This window comes from Charadrius vociferus, unplaced genomic scaffold, assembly GCF_000708025.1.
Source record: "Charadrius vociferus isolate BGI_N301 unplaced genomic scaffold, ASM70802v2 scaffold45, whole genome shotgun sequence".
Taxonomy (NCBI): Eukaryota; Metazoa; Chordata; class Aves; order Charadriiformes; family Charadriidae; genus Charadrius; species Charadrius vociferus.
In genome coordinates this window covers 155,764-179,228 of record NW_009648712.1, presented here as the reverse complement: position 1 = coordinate 179,228, position 23,465 = coordinate 155,764, and the positions used below count along the sequence as shown (strand labels likewise).

Below are 23,465 nucleotides of genomic sequence, written 5' to 3'. Positions count from 1 at the left end.
CATCTAGCTGGAAGGAAGGGAGTCAAACCCAAATTACCTACATGAGATGTAGTTTAATACTTTAGATAAGGGAGAAGGAAAAGGCAGTTCCTGGGTGGCCAGGATGTTGTCCTTTCCCAGTGGTGCCCTCTACATTGCACTCCTTTATTTAATTTTTAAAGCACTTGACCTTGGGGATGTCTGTACTTTACATTTGTAAACAGGATTCAGCAGATGTTTCAGTGAAAATTGTCAAAGAAATTTTGAGCTGGAGTGCAGTCTACAGCTGTTTCATATATGGTGTTGCAAAGGTAAAAAAGGATTGGAAACCCACTCTGAGTTTACGTGCTTCAAGTCACAACCTGAAAATCTGACAACCACAGCAAACCACTTCATTTAAGGGCAGCTAAGAGACAGAGTTACAGCCCAGCCTGCTCCTGCCTTCCTTTGAAGATTCACAGAAGGGAATCCAGAAAGGCTTATTAGAATAAACTCTTCTTTGGCCCCAAAATAGTTGGAAAAATATGACATTGTCTTGAGTCAAAGTAACTTCTTCTTAAAAGAGAGGCTGTAGATAAAGTAATTATGCAAAAGAGTATGTCCTGAGTGCAAAAATCAGAATATATTGTGGCAGAATTGGGAAGGATATGGTTGGAAAAGAAACAAATTCGCAATTAGTAGTTAACACTGTGAAATCCTCCCCCCGCCCCATGCTGCTAAGCAGCTTACCAAAATGGCAAGTGCCTATCAGATGTAGGACATAATATTAAAATTGTGTCTCTGGAGGCGGAAGATGCTGAGTCAAAAAATACAGAATTATTTCAGCTGTTTTTTGTATGCATAGCAAGAGAAGCCTGGAAGAGTAACAGTTAAATTCTTATTTTGTGACTTTCAATAGAAACTGTTTCACAGTCGGTGTAAGATTTAACTCTTTCCATCTGGTAGCTGATTACTGATCATTTTTAAACAATAATGATTTTTGCATATTAATACAAGAAAATGTTTACTTTAATGAAACTTGTAGCTGATTTTTTTCCTGTGATAGCATGGATGCTTCTGGTGCCCATTCTGCACTGTGTCCTCTTTGTCCCAAAATACACTCCCTGTGAACCCAGTCAGGCTATGAATGAGATCTGTTGTAGAGCTCCTGTTGAGTCCTTCGCTGCCCTCCTGTGTTTCTTCTGCCAGTATTACTACTTTAGGGACACCTCAGCTGTGAAGTGAGTCTGTCATTCATTACTGAATGCAAACTGTTGTTCGCATTGGAAATAAGAAAAAAAGATCTGAAAATGTGACAGGGAGGTTAATAGTGTGATTCAGAGAGAGGAATTCACATGAGAAATTGCAGTAACTTTTGTTTCTATTGCAGTATGTGTTCCAAGTATGCCAATTTATAGAGTTCAGGTGATGAATCCCTGTTTTATTTGTTCCTCATCTCTCAACCCAAAATGAGCTGTACCTGAAATTGATTTAGTTTTTAGAAAATAGCACAGCCTCTGCTTATGATCTGGTGGGTTACCATAGTGTCTGACTGCAGTTTAACACACAGTATGTGTCCTGAAGGAAAGTTAAGGAAGAAGTCTGTGGTTAAAGAAAGTTGCACAACCAGAATCGGTTTGCCATTTATTAACTTTTGAGTGATTAATTGTGGAAACTTAAGGTTGTATGTACATAACGTGTGCACAGGTTTGTCTGCAAGATCCTCTTCAACTTAACTGGGGCAGTGAAGTAGGAAAGAGTTGATTCCTTTGTTGGTCATAGCTTTTCATCTGACTCCTTCTTTCATGTCCTTATCTGACTCATGCTTTCAGCATTTTGTCCTTCCCTGGAATATCCCTCCTAGCTTTGACTGCTCTGTACATACAGATTCCGAGGAATGGTTTAAGTGGAGACTGTGGAAAGACAAGTAGGACAACGCAGGCAGACAGAAACATTTTTTTGATGTCCGGAAGAGTTGCTGCCAGCACAGCCTTGTGGGTGGGTTTGTGAGGAAAAGCAGTTAGAGGAAAGAAGTTTTGAATTTATAGAGTAATACACTGGTGGTCACTGTTATACTCAGCAGTGTCTGATGAGACAAACCTTCACTTCCCACAACACATTATCCCTTTGCTCATCCATGAAAACCCCTGTTGCTATGGCCATATTTGCTCTCCATGGTATGACTATGTTGAGTGCAAATAACTTTAAAACATAGACAGAAACATTTGTTCATTTGATGTTTGAAGGAGAAAATGAAGCATATATGAAATTAATTGATTTTCATTTTAAAAAACCCTGGTTAAATTCTAGGTTTAATCTCAATAGCAGATTAGGTTATGGATCGTTTAAAATGCTTTCTGTTTTGGCAGATACCGAACAAGTTTCAGACCTCGGTACACAATTGCATATAAGACAGTAACAGAGCTGGAATGGAGATGTTGTCCCGGGTACAAAGGGGAAGACTGCAAAGAAGGCCCAGCAGAAAAGCCAAACACTGCTCGTCGTCCTACACCACCAGCAAAAGCTGTCGTGAAGAAAGGCTTGGGTAACTTTTTGAATTTTCGTATGCATGGTCACGTCTGTTTTTTTGTTTTGTCTTTTATGTGTAAGAACTGTTATGGTTTCTATTAAACTCAACTACTGGCAGGTACAAAATCCATATGGAAGACACTGTGTGGTGGGAAAATAATTGCCAGGCAATAACAGTCTTGATACAGAGAATTTCCTGAAGAATAACGCAGAGGTGGGTGTAGAACACTGGCCATAAATGCCAGCTGGCTACTCATGGTTCAGGAAAATCTTTGCATTAATGTTAGGGTTTTTTGTAAGAATTTGCTTTTTTTTTTGTGGTTTCTTCAGTGTTCAGAAAAAAAATATTTGAGAGGAACTGTTATTAAAACAAAAAAGAACACGTACTAATTTTAACAATATATAATGCTCTTGAGCAGTTTTACAGTGTTTTGTTTATTCAAGGGCTTGTGCAGATTTTCCAGATTCATGTCCGATTACCTGCCTTAATACTAAGGCATAAGGGAATGATAAACCTCAATTGCTGAAAAAAATACCTTAAAAAATGAGTTACGTTTGTTTGCATAAGATACTGTCTTCTGAAAGGGTAGGAGGAGTGCTGTTACTGCAGTATTATGCCTTTTCTGCATTAGCAAAAAATGATAAACAGATGTTTCCTTCTGACAGACTTTTTCCCAACATCCTTGGAGATTAGTGTCACGTACAGCAATTAGTCAGATTTCCAGTTGTGTTTTTTGTGTAGTGGAATGGATTGGAACTGAATACATGGTTTTAAACCAGTCCTATAGATTATATACCTGCTTTAAAAATAAGCTTTTTAAGTATTTTATGAGCCCACCTAAAATATTATTTCCAAAAGATGATCATAAAACACGATGATATCTTTAAACATAAGCAGTGTGCAAGTTACTTAAAGATTTTCTTTCTGCTCTGACCTAATAGAAATGTAATTCAGTGCAAAAAAGACCATGTGTGTGTAATAGCTACACTCTTTGTGCGCATATCTTTTTATCATTAAGTAACTACAACTATCTGAAAGGAGGTTGCAGAGAGGTGGGAGTCAACCTGTTCTGTCAAGTAACAGGTGATAGAACAAGAGCAAATGGCTTCAAGGTGTACTAAGGGAAGTTTAGATTGGATATTAGGAAGAATTTCTTTACTGAAAGGGTCATCAGGCATTGGAATGCATTACCCAGGGCAGTGGTGGAGTCCCCATCCCTGGACGTATTTAAGGGTCATGTAGATATAGTGCTCAGGGACATGGTTTAGTGGTGGGCTTGTCAGTGTTAGGTTAATGATTGGACTAGATGATGTTACAGGTCTTTCCCAATCTAGGAGATTCTGTGATTCTGTGAATTGGCCACCCTGCTGGTCTTGAAGAGTACATTTGTGACTTCCTACCTTCTTTGTAGTGTCTTTAAGCTGAAATCCAGTTTAAAACTAAAAAAAATTTCAACCGCATGTCCTTCAGACCCTATCTCAGTGTTGGTCTCCACTGTGTATCCAGAATGCATAGCTTGGAACCAGTGATAAAATTCTTTTGTCTGAAGATTTAACTATTAACACCACTCCAACCCAATATAGTCACAATTTGACAGGGAACTTTTCTTATCCTTAGTTCTTTACGTGTCATCTGAAAGAGTTATTCTAACGCTAACAACTTTTTTGTCTGTATTCTGTTGTATTTAAAGATGTGTATTTTCTTCTTCACTTCTGCTTGTTAACTTCATTTTTGTGGGGGATTTTTTTTTTTTTTTTAATGTCTGTAATAGTATGCCTTAACTGTCCGAAGTTCTTTGGATTATGAAGTGCATAAAAGATAACGTGCAAAATCACAATTGGGAATATTCATGATGTATTTATTAGCGTTTACACCACTGTGTCTAATGGCAAAGATATATGTGAGTATGCAAATGGATATGGTCATGTGGATCTACACATTAAAGTGGTATTAAATGTTTGTTAAACTAAAACAATTGGTGGTCTGGCTGCAGGTTTGATTAATATTAGATGATTATTTGGGATCACACTCAGTATGTTGACCTACTAGTGCCTTGTTGCTGAGAATCCCAGAAAATAGGACTAGAGGGATCTTAAGGGCTCTGTTTGTCCATACTGTCCTGGTTTAAGCGTCAGGGGACTAATTTCTCTTCTAATGCCTGGGAAAACTGCACTTTTAGAAGACTCTAGTGTCTGAATTTCTGAAAATATTTTCTTTATGGCTATGGTATGTGGGTTTCAAGGTTTCAGTGTTTTCCACTTAGCCAGGTGCAGGGATGAGGAGGAATGAGACCCAGGCACTTGACCCAAGCTGGCCAACAGGATTATTTCATACCATGAATGTCACATTCAATATACATTAGAAAGTTTGCTGAGACTTTCTCTCTTCTGTGATGGCTGCCATCCCGAGAACTTCTTGCCCCAGTGCCGGACCCCTGAGCCCTTCTCTTCCTCCCGAAGCCGTAGCACTGGCAGTGTCCCACATTTGCTGGGAGTGCATGGCTTCCTACGGATAGATTAGAAGGATGGTTTCAGATTCATTAATTGATTTGTGCTAGGTAAAAAGTAGATTGTAGCTAGAAGTCTACTTTACTTTTTTCATTCAAAGAGGATAGTACTGCTGTTATTTTAATCTAACAATTTTGGATGCGTAAAGCTTATGCTTTTATACACATTTTTATTGCCTACTTAAATATGTATCAAATAATTGAATATTTTTGAATTAAGTGTGATAACTGGAATGTCTTGCAGAAACCCATCCAGTATATGGATTTGAACCCCAGTTCAGCAAAGTACTGGAGCACAAAGCCACTTTAGGCACATAAATTATTGACACTTAAGTTTTCAATGGGAATTCAGAAGCAGCACCTCCCAAAGTATTGTTGTAGGAGATGCAGTGGCTCTAACGTGATTGTGTTGTGATGTATATGGATCTATAATGGTCTGTTATATATGCTGTAGCTTAGATTAATTTCTGAACAAGAAGGGGGGTTCTGCTTGCTAGTTTATTTATTTATTGCCATTGTAGTATCTTGGCAGGAATTGGTCAGTGTGCTGAAACTTACAGTTTGGAGGGTTTTGATAATGTTTTAATTATAAACTACTGAAAGCAAGAATAGAAAAGGGAACAAGCATTATGCATTTTAAAGCATTTTTTGGCTTTAAAGAAAAATTAAATTAGCCCGAGCTGATTAAAACAGATACCACTGGCAATATTTACAACCAGACTTTGTTATTTCCATGAAACAGATGCAGAACCAACAGAAGTGCCAGAACCTCCACCGTATGAGAAGAAAATGCAGTTTCTTGAGGATGAATTGTTTAGACTTACACGATCAGTGCTTGAACTTCAGTCCTCCGTGGCAGGTGTGAATGAAAACCTAAAGTTGACTGTCCAAGAAGATGCTAGTAAGATGTTGGTCACTTGGCTGAACAACCTTTATGACCGCCCAGAGCCTGATAGTGCAGTTGGTGGTGAAACAGACACTATTCATCTGCCTGGACTCCTCAGCAATAAAGATCAAAAAGACCCTTTTATTGATTTTGAAATGGAAGATATAAAGTCTGAGCTAGCTGAGGTCAAAGAAGCCTTAAAGATGAGGAATGACGAGCTGGAGGAACTGAATGGAAAAGTAAAAGGCTATGAAGGCCAATTAAAACAACTGCAGGAGGCTGCACAAGGACCTACAATAACAATGCCCAGTGACAATATATATCAGGAGTATATAGACTCAAAATTTGAGTCCCTCAGACAGGAAATTCTGGAAGGATTTGAAAAGAAAATGGCAGATCTGAAGAACTCCTGTGAATACAAACTACAGGATATCCAGCAGCAGTGTGATGACAATGACAATAACTGTTTAGGAATAATTGATGTTATAAAAGGAAAAGAGAATGACTTGAGGAAAGAAATAAATACTCTCCGAACTCAGATTCCATCAAACAAGTCCAGTTGTTGCAAGGAAGGTGAGAGAAATGACTTTGACCAACAGATAAAAGATTTAGATAGGAAGATTGACAGAATTGTGGAAGCGCACAGGATCTTGAACGTTAGAATAGATAATGAAATCAGTCGATTGTCAACTCCAGATCTAGAAGACATGCTCGGCAAGAGGTTGGAGGAGCTAGATGCGAGGATGAATGTTACGGAACGAAATGCTGAAGAACATTGCTTTTATGTTGAGGAAACTCTCCGCGGCACTATAGCTGCTGAGGTAGATGAATTGAGAGACTTGTTTGACCAAAAGTTACGTTCCCTAGAAGACAGGCTAGGCGGCACTATTTTAGAGATCGCTAATACCACAGACCCAGATGGAATGTATATTAATCCTGGGCCCATCTTGCCCAGTGATGCAGGATTTGCAAATGAGCAATTTACAGCTGAGATGAATTTCTTGAAGAACAAACTGCTGTCGCTCGAACACCTCTGTGGGCAGAAATGTCAGTCTGCACCACAAGGTATGGAAGGTCTTCAGAAGGAGCTAGAAAATTGTAACAACAAATACAACCACTTGCTTTTGAAAACAGAGAATAACTCTGTTCTCCTGCAGTCTCTAAATAGCTCTCTTAATGAGAAAGTCAACTTAATTAAGGGTAACCAACGTGACATCCAGAAAATGCAGAGAGACATACGTGTATTCCGGTATAGTCTAAATGTCATGGATAAAGATGTGAAGAATCTTCAAGATGGCTTGAATAGCTGCAAGGAGCAGCTTCTGGGTGTCAATTCCACCTGTAGAAAAACACAACGAGGTGTCTTCCGAAAAATCGATCAAATGCAGAGGACATTTGCAAATCAAACTGCACATCCCAGTGATAATTGCTGTGGTGAAGTGAAAGAGAGACTAGAACAATTGAATGACCATATCCTGAATGATCTTAGCAAGTGCAAAGAAAAGACCCAAGGTATCCAGGAGGGTGTTTCGGATGTTGAGAGCAGAGTCTCGCGTGTTGAAAAAGTTTGTGGCAAGCTAGACTCTGTCTCAGGTAGTTTGCAGAATATAAAGGAAGGTCTGAATAAGCATGTGAGCAGCTTATGGAACTGCATCCGTGAAATGAATGGAACTATAGCATCTCATTCCACTGATATTTCTGGCCTCAAAAATTCTGTCCAACAGTTTTATAGTCAGGTCTCCAAAATCACCACGGACATTGAAGGCATGATGAAATCTCAGTCTGACACAAGTAAGTTTTTTTTCTTTTTTTAAATGCTTTTTTGTTTGTTTTTCTGCTGGCTTTCTTTTCTGAATCATTTATAAAGGAACTAAACAAGGAAGGAAAAATTTAATATTACACAATGTCTACTTTGTTTTTACAGTGACTAATTTTGGCTTTTTGCTCTAGAACACCATAGAGGACTTTGAGTGCTTTTAAAAATATTCTCTCTCTCACAAAAAAAAAATAGAAAAAGGTCTTACACACTTTCATGTTTACTTTGAGCCAGAATAAAGGGAGTGGGAAAACTAGTATTTTTGGATAGTGAGTTTAAGGTGAGTTTTAAGTAATAATTATCAGTGGGTATTGTTCCAGTTCATTTGATTTGATTTTTTTGTTTTGTTTTGTTGTATTCTGTTGTGTGAGATTATTCTTGATTCGTCTAGGGAAATTGAAAAGTAAACAGAGAAAAATGAAGTCAAGGAATTCAAATTTATGATAAGAAAGATTCCCTCTAAGTTTTGTACTTAGCATGAGTTAGTGATTATAATTCAACACCAACTCTTTGATTTAGGACTTTCACAAACAAGCTCTGGCATATCTTGGTGTGGCAATATAAGACTTCTGCTTCATAGCTCTCCCAGAAGTTTGCATTCCCACAATGTAGTTGGCAAGTTGGCAGTAAGTGCGCACCCCAGCTGGCAGTATTTTCACACCACAGCCACTTCTGTTGGTAGTCCAACTTGTTAGCTCAAATTTACCTCCCCAGGTGGTTTAAAGTTTGCATTTGAATGGCTTAGAAGCCAGAGGCATATTCCCTTAGGCTCAAAATGCTATGAAATGGTAACCTCAACATTTTGGTGAACCTCTGCAGTTCTTCCTCCAAATTTCAGCAACGGGTTGTTTGTCTGAGAGAGTCAAAGTTTATGGAAGGAAGCTAAGTTGCTGTTTCTGTTAGCATGATGCAAAAACATAGAAATTGGAGACTGTTTTGAAACTGCACTCTTCAGTTGGTTGATGCTTCTGGTTTTAATTCTGTGCACATGTGAGACACATAAGAGGCTGATTTCTGTGACTGGCCCTAAATCAGAAGAAGAGGTGCTGTGGGAAGAGCCTGTGGGCTGTTGCAGCTGATGGTGGCTGGGGCAGATATGATGCGGGACTGTGAGCGCTTTTGCTTGAATGAACAAGTTGTGCTTCATGAAAGGTCTGAAAGTAATCTCTGCAGGGAAGAGTATCCTTCTTACTGCAAGGTGGAGACTTGAAATCCTGTGATAGATGCATTTGCTCTGTGTTTAATTGTTTAAAGCCAAATGTATTGCAGTATTTGACACAAAAGTCCTCCTGAGATGAGAAGCTCTTGTCTGAAATAAAAAAAACAAACACGTTTCTCTTCCTTTAAAGGAAGAAGTGAAGAAGAATGCAGGGGATCTGTAATTCTCAGGTATTTATTTTGCTGAAATCTTGACTTAAATTCCACAGGGTTAAGAGCTTCACCCCTCTATCTTGCAAAAGCAAACCCAGTCCCCATTAAAATGCAGTATGATGTATCTGTGTAACCCTAGTTCTTATCCATCCAAATAAATTTTCACTAGGGACCGACACTGGAGAAAGGTCCAAGATACACACAGTAATCTTCCTCCTGCTATTTAAAGCAGGTGTTGAAGTGGCCTCATGGGTTGTATTTATCAGCCCCTATTACAACATTGTAAAGCATTAAAAAAGCTTCAGTGTGCCTGGGTTTCTGTAGCATAATGCCGTTTCAGGGCAGAGCTTTCCCTCCACTACTGGGTGTTAAGAGCCTGGGGAAGGATGCTGCTGTGGGTGCCGGGGTGCAGGCACGCTGTGCATCCCTCCCTGCCATGCATCCACATCCCTCCTCCTTCACCTCTAGCCTCAGAGGATTTGTGAATCACACACTTCAATCCCCAAATGTTTCCAATTACAATAACACCGTCTGGCACAGCAATCCGATTAAGTTTCAATGGCTGGAGTTGCAGAAAGATTTTGGCAAAAGAGCCTTTTTTGGAAGTAGTTTGGGAACCCCGTTACGTGAATTGGGTATGACTTTAACTGTTTTCACGTCTGTGATCTGCAGTATCGTCTCTGATACCGACATCATTTGAAAAGAAGACTTTCAGTCCTGGCTGTAGATTGGTGTTGAGTTTCTTGTTGCGCTATTTGCCAGCGTATCATAGCATTCAAATGATGTCATTTGACTTTGGAAGGGCCAAAACAGAAACAAGTGGTTACTAATAACAGTTGTTGAGGGCAGTAAGGCAAGGATACGTTGCAAGAAATACGATATAAAATCTTATCAAGCAGTGTAAGCACAGCACACTGTAAACCTGAGCGAAGTCAAATGACCCCAATCTTAGGAATATGGCCGTGTTTTCATCTGAATTTTTTATTAGGAGGTTTGAAGTGCCTCAGTCCAAACTAACAAGCCAGGTTAGTGAATGAATGTATGTCAGATACAGACCCAGAGACAGGACCCGTATTTTATTTGTTACATTTTCTGGTGAAGTAGCACCGTGTCCTGCTGTTCGCTGTACACAAGTCAGGGGTGAGGGCAGGCAGTGGTCTGCTCTAAACTCATGGGGGATGACGCACGATGTGCTTGCCAAGGTAATGTAATCCAGCAGCAATTCGTCCACCTTAAATGGTGACTGCCCCCAGCTTCACGTCTTGTACGATAATTTGTTATTCTCATTGCGCTCTGTGCATCACTGCAGGTACGTTTGCTCTTCAAATGACACAAAACTGAAAGCGATGTTAAAGTTAGTGGTCTCCTTTAACTTACTGCCTATTCATATAGATTCATGAAGTTTTCCAGGAGTCAGAAGTGTGGTCTTGGAGCCAGATACCAGTCTGGGAGTGCAGTTTGCTTTGGTTACAGTTATTTGACCTGAACTGCAATTCCTCTGGTAATTGTCTCTGTAGCAGGATTTCAAAAGCAACAGCTAAATGTTGTCTGCTGCAGTTACGGTCTAAGAAACCAAATGCATGCTCTACATTACAGCATCAATAAAGGGCAACATAAAATCTTAGTGTTGTAGCACAAATAAGAGAGAGTCGTATAGTCGATTCCTCTAGGATTCCTACGAACTTGTGCAAAATGTAACTTTAATTGTCAAATCCCTTTGGTATCTATATAAGAGAATTCAAGTCAGGTCTTTTTGGCTTCTTGTGAGTGCAGTCACAGATTCCTTTACTTGGTAGTTTGTTTTATGCACTTTGTTTCTGTGTGTTTTGGGGGCTGAGGTCAGGGCAGATACTAGAAACAGATGCACCCCGAAGATCCACCTGCCTCATGCACTTGGGTTGCTGCTCATCTTCTTTCCCAGCAAATCATTCCTCCTTCAGTGAAGTAAATTGCAGGTTAAACCTGCCTAGCTGAACAGACTGAATAAACAAAAATATTTTTTAGAGGAGGAGGTTAACAAAAGCATTCTTATTTTCAACCAAGGAGGGAAACCTTTCCTTCTGTTTCAGTTGCAGATTGGCATCTGAGCACAGAAGCTGTTGTCTGACACGGTAACTGAGTTGTCACTTACACCAGTGATGACAACCGGAGCAGCAAGGATGCTGCTGCTGAGGGCAGTGTTACTCTTCTCAGCTGTGTAATGATCTGACCTCTGCTCTTTGCCTTCCCAGATAGATGGGAAGGTGATGGGGAAGGTTTCTGTTTTGTCTGCTGCTCAGCAAAGCTGAAGTAGGTCCCACTAGATTCACCCCAGGCTTTTTGGGGGGTTCATTTTCTCATTGCCTTGTGAACTGAAAACAAGTGTTATGGAATTCAGCATCAGGATAGGGCGGCTCCAGTGTTACCATCTTTATCAAGTGATTTATTGGTACTTTGTCTTGCTACGATGTGTTGCAGTAGAAGAGGCCTTTAAAAAGGTTAGCAAAGGTTGCAGACCAGATCCCTCTCGACCCACACATCTCTGATTACTGGCACTTTAAGTTGAGCTTTAGGCAGGTAATTCTAGATTTAGCTTTATGGAGATGTAATTGGATAATTCTGAATATTGCAGTGTTGCTGTTGCATGCAAGGAAGCAGTTTGCACAGGATACAGGATTTGAGTTGTTTGTTATTTAAAGGTTTATAAAAGCAAGCAGAGAAATGTATTCATTTTCCCTGTGTCATCCCAAGTTGTCGTCTTAATAAAGCTCAACTTAATTACCTCGAGAAATGACAAGTACGTGCATCCCAAAGTAAAGTATTTTGTCAATTTGTGTTTTGAATGAGGTTAATCTGAAGATCTTAGTTGAAGGTCTAAACCCATGCCACTGTGGACAGAAGATGTCTCACTAAGTTAACAACTTTGATACTTTAAGCCTTTTTTTGGAAATTTTTATAAGATTTTTTTAATCTTGTTTTTTTTTATGAAGATTATTTTAATCTGTATAAAGTGAACATTTCACTCCTTAGTCCTCTGCCTTGTGGATACAGTTACTGAGTGAACTTCGGTCCAGCTTTGTGGTGCATTGCTTATATAAGTTTCAATTCTCGTGACAGTTAAAGTCAGCCAGCAAAGCTCAGGAAGACTTTTTTCTAGCAGGCGTATGTAGCAAATGAATGCAGGTGGTGTGAGACTATGACTTCAGACAGCCTCTCGGTACTCTGGAAGGCTTATATGGACTTTTTATGAGACCGAAAGCAAGAAACAAGATTCACGAGGGTAAAGTGCAGGTGTTAAGTAGTCACAAAACAGCACGTGGGTTGCCAGTGACACCGTCTGGACCACAGCCGTGCATCATGGCCAATACTTGTATGACTTAGGTTTAAGCTCTCCCCTAAAGGCTCAGTGTAAGGCCCTCCTGGGGTCCCCAGCTGTGCAGCAGAGCCAGGGGAAGCCTCACACCACATCTGCTTCTAGGCACAGCCATTTGGTTTAGCCCTAGCCACTGATGCATTTACTGATGAAGGTTGATTTGGCACTGTGATGAATTGAAGTGTTTTTTTCTGACCACTGAGACCTCAGAACGGTAGTCTCCGCTGTGGACCATGGCAAGCATCTCCAGTGTGACGAGTTGCATCAGATGAATTTGCAAGGGGATGTTTGTCCATTTCCCGAGAAACTCACTTCCATCCCTGCACTTAAAGCCATGCTTTAGTCCCAAAATGCAACCAAAATAACCAATGCTAATGTTTAATTTAGAATGAAATTCTAATTATTCTGTGTAAAAGCTGTCATTGCATCTGCTGAAATCTACACGGTTGTAAATTCATGTTCTTAGTGTAGATGTAATTCATCTTAATTCTTGTCATCTAGGACTTCATTTTTATGAATAAGCCATAATTCCTATGAAGGGCTTAGAACTGGACCAGATACACAAATGTAGCCATGTCAGCGCTGTTCAACCCTGATGTCATATGTGTTGGCTACCCTACTGGAAAAGTCTTTTAATGGTATCTATTCTCTTCAAACAATAAAGGCTTTTCTGGTAGATTATATCCTAGGATTCTGCCTGCCTTGTCAGAAAATATTAGTAATGGGAGTACCTGGAATTTTAAGTTCATTGCTTTTCAAAGTAGGGAAAAAAAATCTGTAAGTCAGTGTTCATTTACTGCGTTTTTTTGCTGTGGATACTTTTCTTTATGGTATTGCTAAAGGGTCAGCCTTGTGCTAGGTGTTGTGTGAGTACAGAGTTGAAAGTAGGAGTGATGGGCGGCAAGGAGAACTGAAGTGAAGGTAGAGAGAGAGCATGCGATGGAGATGAGGGCACCAGTGGGAATAGGTGTGATACACATCCTGCTTAGTGCAGAAAGTCAAAGCTGGACCTAGTGGGTGAGTGTTCACGGGTTATTTGACTGCTGCTTGTCATGTCTCCAGGCTGTCTTCATTCCTTTCCCTGTGTTACACGCTGGGAAAGAGGGGAGTCTGTAGTACTGCAAGAGTGGAATGGAGTTTTGCCAGTGCAGTCTTGGTTCTGAGGGGAGAGGTGGCCTCAAATTGAGTCCTGTTTTACTTTAAAGTTTTTTTCACAAAAATATGCAATTTTATATACTATTTTAGGTGAATAATTCTGTATCTTTCCTCTTCCTTCATCATTTCGAAGGGCAATCAGAAGTACCACGGCAGCTGTTGCCACCAAGACCACCCCTGCAGCCCCAACCTGGCATATCCCTGCTGCCATCAAGGCCGAGGATACAACCCCCGCGACAGAGGATCCCCCTCCAGCCACCTCAGCCGAGACCTCCTCCACGCCCAGCGCTGCCAGGTTCAGGAGTTGTGCCATTTCTGCCTGGAACAACTGGGATCATCGTGGAGACTGGAGAGGCAGGGCCTCCTGGCACTGTTTTAATGTCAGGAAGAGGGCGGCTTAGAAGTGCAGATGGTCAGGCTGGTCAAAGTACCATGCCCATCGCTGAAGGGTATGCCGGAGCACCAGGTGAGAGAACCATACTAATAGGGAATCACTTCCGTCTTAAGTGCAATGGACATGCCAGGTCTTGCTAGAGGGGTGACACTGAGATCTGTTGCGCTTTGCCAGCCACCTTTCAGCCTTCCGTGGGTGCCCGTTATAGCTATTGCTGTTGGGAGTGGGCGTACGGCAGAGGTGTTTTGTGAAGGGGCCTTTTCAGCCTCCAGCTGGCTACAGAAGTAGGGGAAACACACTCAGTGCCAGTTTTGTTGCCTTTGCCAAGGCTGCACAAAGCATGAGGTCAACAGCACTGATGTAAGATCCTTGGTAACTGCAGCAGTCTATGCCACTAGGGAAACTTAAATTATCTTGCCACAGTGCTTGCTAGTAGATTTAGTACATTATAGTAAGAATTTGGTTTTCTTTGCCATGACCACCCCAGTTTAACAATACTTGAACATTTTGTAGGAGATGCTGTTTGGTAGTTGTTTTGGTGAGTTGCTGTTTAGTAACAAAGGATGCTTTTTAGAAGACTGCAGTGATACTTTGTCATAATGAACTCCATTATGTACTGTGTCACACATACTACTTTTCCTTTGTAGGATATCCAAAGTTATCTCCTCCTACCACGGACTCGCAAGGTAAGGCTGTTGTTTCCTAAAATTCTTTATGCAGGTACTTAATCTTTACTTCCATCCCTGGAAAGTCACAGTTGAGAGAACAAAATGTTGATTTTTAATGTTTAAGTTTAGCATTCAGGAAAATCTGACAGATTTTTGCAATACCTAAGCATTAAAACATAAGCTAAATCCTTTGAAAATATGAGGGGTTTAGGTTTTGAAAGATAATTAATTTTACATTATTGTTACTTATTTTGGTGGGTTTTTTTAAATACAAAGGGTTTCTATTTCCTCACAAATGTCAGTACTGACCTTTTTTTCTTTTTAAATGAAAAAGATGTATTTCTTTCTGATGATTTTAATATTTCTTTAATAAGATATGAATAAGGCCAAGACTAAGATCTTGAAGCACTGTTAGTATCTGAGCTAGTGCATGAGTTGGTCCTCCTTGTGGAGGAGTTTCTGGGTTTGTTAGAGTCAGGAGGGCTTGTGTTCTTGACTTCAGTGGAAACAGGAGTGCTGCCACTGACAACCACAGTTTAAAAAGATTCAAAATGCAGTTTTCTTGGTTTAGTGGTGTTTTTTTTTTAATTTTTTATAATTGTTAATATCACAGCTCATTTATGGATTTGTATGATAAACAGGTATAAATCTTGTGTGGGACGTGCCAGTTGGCCTTGATAAATATATTGATTGGGTACTACCTGCCTTACAACCTCATACTCATGATACTATCAAACCCCAGGGAATAGTATCCAAGATCAAAGTGAATATTCCCACACCCTCTTCAGGAAGAATGATTTCATCTAAATTTGTTTGAGGAAATATGAGAAATAAATGAAAATAAAACATTAGGGCTTTATGGCGTCCAAAATCCTACCCTTGGGACTTAGTTTGATGTCCCTAACAAAATCACAGATACACATCCTGAAGACTGGTCTGGGGACTGACAAAAGGAGTTGTAAATAGATCAAACTGTAATTCTGGTATTTATACTTTCTAATTAAAAATCTGTCGTAGCCTTAAAGCAATCTTTTTGCATTTGAGGATTGTGGTGGTAAGAACAAGCAGCAATAGATGAGGTTTCTGGAAGAGGATGAGAAGTAAAGAAATGTTCATTTATGTTGATGCCAGCAAAGCCAATATAGATGTCTAGATTTCTGTGATAAATGGATTTCCTGGGGGTTTTCTTCCACTTTGTACAGCCTATTGCCCTTTATAGACAGCAGTATTTTAATAAGTTTATGCTAAAACTGTGTGAAACAGTAGGTGGATGTTAAAAGTATTGAAAAGGCAGGGTGAGGCAGGCAGTGGGCCTGTTCGCTGCTTGGTGGAACATGTTGCAAAGAAACATTATTACCCTGGGATCCAGAGAAAGGTGGGCTTGAGCAAGGAGTTCCTTTTCCTGATCTGTGCCCCTGAGGACCTATCTAAATATAAGATGTACCTCCTGATCTGTCCTATAACTTCCCCCCCCAAATGCTTTGCAAACCCCAATGGCAGGTACAGTCATAGAAAACAGAGAGGTAAGGATGGTGCAAGTAGCTATTAGACTTCTGTGGAGTTAAAGCATTTACATCCACTGTCCCTAATTGTCAGTGTCTGCTTACTAACAACCAAGAAAGAGAGCATTCTGGGGCAGAATTTCAGCAGTTAACAGTGTTGTAGAAATTAACGGCTGGGGAAGGGAAGATTTTTGGCTTATTGGAGGAGGAACTTAAATAAGGCATCAAGGAATCCTTAATATCTAATTTGTGCAGGACCACAGTTTGATGTCTTTGCCAGTCTTCATCCAGTACATTTTGTGATACCCAAATTCAAATTTGACAGAAGGTCAGACCTTCTTGTACTATAATTCCTAAAATAAGAAGCTTGTACTATTAAATTGGCCTTCTGTGTACTCCCTTTCATTTCTGTTTCCGAATAACTTTTGTTATATAAAAGCACTGCTCAGGAAGAAGTTGAGGGCTCCAGCTCTGTCCTCTGGGATTAAACTAGCCCACTTTAGTGCTCTGCTTGAATGCTGAAGCATGATTTGCATACTTTCCATACCAAAGTATTTCTTCAGTTTTTCAGATTCAATAGCTATCTGTTGGCATGCATCTCACAATATAACACTGTAGGTAAAGATCCTCAAGGACTTACAAGTATTAGCGAGAGAGTGTAAGGAACAATATTACACATTAGCTCTATTTTCACAGGCAAGGAGTTTATGACAAAGGTGAGTTAAGTGTCAGGACCTAAGTGCATCCACCTAATCCCTTTTAATACAGAAAGAGTTGAACCAATTGTTATTTAAAGAAACATCAGCAGCAAATGCTATTGAAGCATGGCAATTTTACAGTTATGAGAATTTTTGTTTGCTGGAGCGAAGCAAATTGCAAAGGTAGAAGTCATGAGTTGGCTGATGAACTGATGAGAAAATGCTGGTTTGTGTTGTGTGGTCCCAGGTCACACAACTAGGCAAAGACAGAGCCAAGAAGAGGATTTGGATGTTCTGATCAGCGTATGGAGGGTCACAGTGAAAAAAAAATTCACTGAAAGAACAAATTACCTTCCCCGCCCTTCCCCTTCGTGCAGTTTGCAGTGTTGCTTGTGTCCTTAACCCTGCAGCTCCAATGGAGGGTGGTCGCTCCTCTCTAAAAGAAACAGTGTAATAAAGAAAACAGCTGAGCTAGTGAGCCCTGCCACTGTGCCAACTGCTGTATGTATCCGTGCAGATAAAGGGCTAATTTTAATGTGGGCTTTTTAATTCTTCTTACTTTGTCTGATAGTCAACCATCTTTACTTTCTCCATGTGACTCCAGGCAGCAAGTCTGTAGGACACGTTTCAAATTTAAAAGCATGAGGTTTATTGCAGTGTAAGATTTATGTTGTGGTAGGTGGTCCTTGATTTGAAGAAAGAGTTTACCGAATATATAAATTACCCTGCCGTGCTTGTGACAGGTTCTGCTGCATGTTTAGCTCTTTCTTTTGATTATTGGACAGGGAGGACAGAATACTATTCTTGTTAGTACACATCATGGAGGAAAGTGTGTTTGCTCACTTTGAGGTAAAGAACATGTGATCACCTGCACTTGCACCAGTGGTTGTGTTTTGCTGCTGTTCACATGAAACAACAGCGCAATTCACAGAAGCACGCTGAAGGATGGGGTAGGAGATGGTTGGTTGTGCAAGGAGTGGTAGGCAAGTGGTAGGCAACCTTCTCTTGCTGTGATGTGAAAGGTAGGAGTTGCAAGAGCAGAAAGAGCTGTCACTAACAGACTCGGGAGAAAAGTAGCTGTGTCTTCATAATGCACCTAGTGAGTTATCATCTGCATCAGAAACACTGTGACTTCGCAAAGCAGAGCTAATGGGCCCAGCTATCTTGAGCACTGGCTCATGGAAGTCAGTGCTGCACTGTGCTGCACGGCCATCCCATAAGCAGAGGGAATGTTCCTGAAAATGAGATGTGTTAGGGTCCAACTAAGGAGTTTTTTAAAAAAAAAAAAAAGTTGGGGAGGTGATAAATTGCTGATATTTTTGTCCCATTTGCTCTAACTGAAATTATGCACTTTGTCCTCATTTAGATTTAGGAGTATTGGCCAAGCAGAGGAAATCTGACATATCCTCCCTACTCCTGCCATATGCAAAGGAGTCATAAGTGCATACTGACAAATGAATTACATACTTATGCTCTCTCTCTGTGTAAATTCTTGAAGAGTCCTCATTCCAGTTGCTGAGCAATTGTCAGCAGCACCATCACACTTATTTTTTTCTCCTTTCATTTTGATAGAAAATGCCTATGCTGTGCACTGCTTTTTGCTTGATTTTTGTCATCGTCTTCCTTTTCTCCTTCTGGCCCTTGGGCTCTGTAGGAGTCATGAACTGTGCTGGGAAATCAAAAGAGAGGTGGAGAACCAGAAACGCCAGCTAGCAGATGGGTGGAAGTAGATGTGACCTAACAAAGGGCATCCCTGTATCTTCTGTGGGCTTTCAACTCCTCAGAATGCATTATACTAGCTTAGATTGCCATGAATGTGCATACCTGATCCTGCTTACATATATATCTCTCTCAAGTGAAACCTTCTTGAATACATCTGAAGTCAAAGAGTTTTTTTTCCTTCCCCAGAAGCTGTAAAACTGTGGTTGAATCTTTTGTGAATCTTTTTGTCTGCCTAGCGGTTTCTTCATCAGAGCCGTGCATGTGGTTCCCAGCTTTGAAATGCTTTAAAACTCTTCTTCCTGATTTTTATAATTCCACAACATTAACTGCTTAAGTGAAGGAGTTTCCAAGCCTGGACCTTGCTGAGAGAAGCTGATCTTTGGTCTTTGCATGAAGAAGAGTGTTTGCAAGTGGGGACATGTAAGAGGTGATGGTTCACCTCTCTATAAGGTTCTGCAAAAGCACTGCTGAGAGCTGTTGTGAGGACTTGTGAAAGCCTCAAACAGGCGCAGTTCCAGCTGGAAGCAGCGAGGAGGGTAAGAGCATAGACATATTGCGTCTTTCCTGCGCCTCCTTATATTGCCCACTACACTGATCTACAGGATATTTAGAGGGCTTTAAGATTTCTCCTTTGGGCAAACACAGATGGTGTGCTAAACTAGGCTGCAGATCTAAACTAGGCTGCAGATCTGAAGCATGAAATTGCCACAAACTCTAATAACTATTCTAGCAATTAGTGCAGGAAAGTCTTGAAGGAAGCGTGGTGAGTCAGGGCAGGAGTTGCTCCTTTATCCACATGACACCAACCCGCACAGAATTGTAGCTGCTGCAAAGGGAGAGGACAGAGTTTCTGGGCAGGCAGAAAATAGTTTTTGCCATCTGTGCAGTATGACTGCAGGGGTGAGAAACCTTTCCAAGTCAGCCAACAAGAAGTTAGTTGAGGTGCATTTTCAGTTGATTTGAGTCTCAGGGTAAGCTGAGAATACCAAGAAATGCTTTCTGTAAGTAGCGTGGTGTTAAGGTGGTGGAGCTGCTTAAGTAAGTAGACTTCCTGCAATTAATTTTGGTCCTTTCAAATAACTTGAGCTTAGCTGATAGAAGCATCTGCAGGTGCACTGGCAGGTAGGAGTAATGAAAAAGGGCTTCTGTCTGTTTTCTGGGTGTGAGACAAAATGCTGAAGAAGGAGATTTCCAAAGATACATGAGGCAGCTGGTTACTAGCCCCTGGGGGAAATCAAGGCAGTTATTTACCATTTCTGAGGTTGCAGGCATGTCTTCCCCTCCCACCCCCCCATGCCAAGCTGTTCAGGAAAAAAAAAAAAAAAGGATAGCAGAACATTTGTATATCCGCATTTTAGATGAAGTTTTGTCACTTTTTAAGGTCAATTTTTAAGGGGTATAATCTGAATTGAATATTGGTTGCTGATGGGACATCTCAGATTAAGAGGAAGAGAAAACAAAACGTACATTTTAAGGAAGGCAGAAGAAGAAGCAGGGGTGAAACAGCATGGAGGAGACATGGATCCTAACCCAAACAGGGTAGAACAGAAAGAGCAACTGAGGACAACATTGTGTTCATTGTTTACCTAATTGCCTGACCAAAGCAAGAAGACTTGACTACTAGCAGTGTGCTTGCCTTAGGGGAAACGTTCAGAGGGAAGAGAACTAAAATGGGACTAACAAGTGGTTGATAACTAAACGCTTGCCATTAAGTCAGTCTGTTAAAAGTAAAAATTTGTCTTAATTGTCCAAATTGTATTTCATCTAACAGCAGTGTTTAGCTAGTAAGCAGATAGCCACAATAAAATACCTAAGTGTCTGTCTGATCTGCTGAGAAAAGAAGAAAAAACTGTGGAGCGAGAAGTCCTGTAAAAGAGAAGTGCAGGAGAGAAAAGCCCCTGTGATGGTTCTCTTTGCTTTAATACCAGAATGTTACTTCTTGTAGCTATTTTCATTACCTTCAGCAGTGAAGGTAAGAGATGTAAGCTGTGTGCAGCTTCTCAGCGTGACTAGGAAAGCTGGCACAAGCTATACACCTTATCGCTCCCGTTACCATTGTGATAAGGATGGAGAGCGGAGAAGTCCAAGGGCAGTCTCAATCCTGAAGAAGGTCTGTGGCAGAGGCATTGTTGAATTGAGGGGTGGCAGGATTTCCACTGCCAGCGTTTGCAAGCCGTGTACCTTTTCCTTAGAAGGAAAAAAAAAAAGGAGGCTGTGGCCAAGGTGGGAATTTTATGGTGCTCAGTAAATTTTATGGTAAGACACTTGGGACCTGGGCCAGCAACACGTATTCTGCTGATTCTGGCATCCCTCAAGTGACAGAGTTAGTCCAAGTGGAGTATGTGCAGGAACAAAGAGACTGGATTATAAACCATCACAGGGAGAGGCTGTGTTGTCATCCTGATGCGACTCTGACTCATGTTGTTATCCGTTTTAGGACCTGCTGCTGCTGCTGCGGCCTCTCTGGTGTCGTTTTCTGCTGGGCTCACGCAGAAGCCTTTCTCTAGTGATGTTGGCGTGGTTCACTTTAACAAAGTGCTTGTGAATGATGGGGACTATTATAACCCAAATACAGGTAATAGCCAAAGAACAGACCCACAGAGATGCCAGATGGGCAGTAGCATGGGTTACCAGTGTTTGATGCTATCTCACGCCTTGCTGGCACATTGAACAAACAAAATAAGCCCATCTAAATCAGACACACAGGGGTAAAAGTTTCCTGTGGATGTGGAGAGGCCCGCACTTTGCCACTGCTGGTTTTCCACAACTGCCCAGTAATACTGGGGCCCAACTCACCACTACCTCTGCTCTGTCAGCACAGCTGGATGTGCTCCTCACCTCATCTCAGGCCAGCTAAGCCCAGGTAGCAGAGGTGAGGTTCCTTGCTAACCCACTTCACTGCAGCTCAGCCAGCTGGGTCACCCAGGGGGGTTGGACTAAAGGATCTCCAGAGGTCCCTTCCAACCCTGACCATTCTGTGATTCTGTGACGCTGGGGAGAGGAGAGGGAGGTGATACATACTGCCTCTCCAGTAATGCCAGCTGCTTCCTTCTCAAGCAGAGTATCTTGTCACTTGAGGGTGTTCCCCAACCTACTGGGGACTTGTACAATGTGTGACTGCCTCTGGCCTCTTCACCCAGCCCTAAGTCATGGCAGCTGCTTAGGCCAGGAGGTTTCCAAATGTGGACAGGACCTGCTTATGTCCTGAAGGACAGGTGGGCTCTAACACAACAGCAACAACCCTTTGCCTTCATGACTGCTGTCAGTTGGTCAGCTGCCCAGGCTGACCTTGTCACAGTTATCTGTACGTAGCAATGGGTAACCCACGTCGCTTCATGTTTTTCATCATGCTTAGAGCGGTCAGGTCTCTCCATTTTGAATAACTCTGAAAAGCTCAGTCTCTCTGTCTTCTGTAGGCATTTTCACATCACCATATGAAGGGCGCTACCTGATCACCGCTGTGCTGGCCCCAGAGAGGGATGAGTACGTAGAAGCAGTGCTGTCCGTCTCCAACGCAAGCGTGGCTCAGCTCCACACAGCTGGGTACAGGAGGGAACTGCTGGAGTATCACAAACCCTACTCGGGGAAACGAACCTGTGGTGGTCCTGGGACGTTCCACCTTGTTCTTCACCTCAAAGCAGGAGATGAAGTAAACGTCGTCGTAACAGGAGGCAAACTGGCCTACACAGACTCTGATGAAATGTACTCCACGTTTAGTGGAGTTCTCCTTTATCCTTCCATTTCTCATGTTTAGGTTTACCTTGAACAGAGCAGAAGGGTAAGATATTCAGAAGAAATTAAGTGTAATAAAATTCAAAGCTTTAATATATTCAGTTTATATATTTGATTTCAGTGATGGGTTATAGTCTATACTGAGACCTTTGCCTTGTCCCCTGTTTCCAGAGGTAGCTACAAAAGACCTGTTTCTGTAGCTAAATTAACTCCTTCCTAAGCCCTTGTTTACCCATACAAGCAGAACAAATGTTAAACAACAAATATGTTCTCAATAGATACTTTTCCACTGTGCTCTTGCTATTCCCTATTAAATTGCCTTTGCAGTCTTCTCCCTAGTTTATCACATTGTCCCTAGTGTATCAAAGTTTACATCTTCGCTGAAGTTTACAGTTGTGGTCAGCTATTCTCATGTTTTCATTAAAGCAGGGGCAAGAAAGTGAGGTTGTATTGGACATGCCTGGTGACTTCTTAGTCCTTGTGTTATTTAAGAATACGTTTGGTCAAGTGCATGCGCATAAACAATTTGTTCAAAGCAATTGCTAACCATGGTGGGTGGTGCAAAGCAAAATGATGCTTATCTGCATCAGTTTTCTTTTTTACCTTAAGGGCCAACCACAGTGCTAAGAGATGAGTGACTCATTCCAGTCAAATAGAAGCAGCTGCGCAGGTAGAAACTTACCTTGCCTCAGCTTTCCCCTGGACAGACGTGAACGTAAGGTGCAGTTGCTACTAGTGAAAGATTTAGAACAGTTATTTTCAATTGGTATAGTAAAAAAGATGATCAGTTAAGCACGATGCTCTTGAGACTAAAGCTTGGTGTTTGAAATGAATAAAACAGGTCAGAAAAATCTAAGTTGTGCTTAGCATAGAAAAATGGTAATTTTGAAAAGTTTAAAAAAATTGTACAAAGTTTCTTTCTGGCACTCCCACAGTATTTGCATTAAAAAGGAAGTTTTGTCTTTGTTGCACTGTAGAAAACAAATCAGAGGAAAAATGGTTGGTATGGGAAAATAGTCTTACTAGCCACTGCTGTCAAATGCATAAATCGACCATCTGCACTAAGTTGTAAGAGTCTCCTGCACCGGTGCTTCCAAGTGAGGTTTGGTTTAATCGTCAGCATCTGTTTCTATGGATGAAACAATTTTCTTAGCTTAAACAGTTAAACAGATTTC

At 41.1% G+C, this 23,465-nt stretch overlaps 1 protein-coding gene across 1 annotated transcript in view; it reads left to right on the top strand.

The window, feature by feature from the left end:
• The window catches only part of EMILIN2 (elastin microfibril interfacer 2), a 35,186-nt gene extending 12,790 nt beyond the window's left edge, over positions 1 to 22,396 (top strand). The window contains exons 3-8 of the mRNA XM_009886642.1: positions 2,328 to 2,503; positions 5,737 to 7,671; positions 13,708 to 14,040; positions 14,616 to 14,654; positions 20,996 to 21,133; positions 21,975 to 22,396. Coding sequence (XP_009884944.1) covers positions 2,328 to 2,503; positions 5,737 to 7,671; positions 13,708 to 14,040; positions 14,616 to 14,654; positions 20,996 to 21,133; positions 21,975 to 22,312 — 2,959 coding nt within the window. The 3' untranslated portion in view covers positions 22,313 to 22,396. The remainder of the gene's footprint in view (positions 1 to 2,327; positions 2,504 to 5,736; positions 7,672 to 13,707; positions 14,041 to 14,615; positions 14,655 to 20,995; positions 21,134 to 21,974) is intronic.
• Positions 22,397 to 23,465: the final 1,069 nt, after the last annotated feature.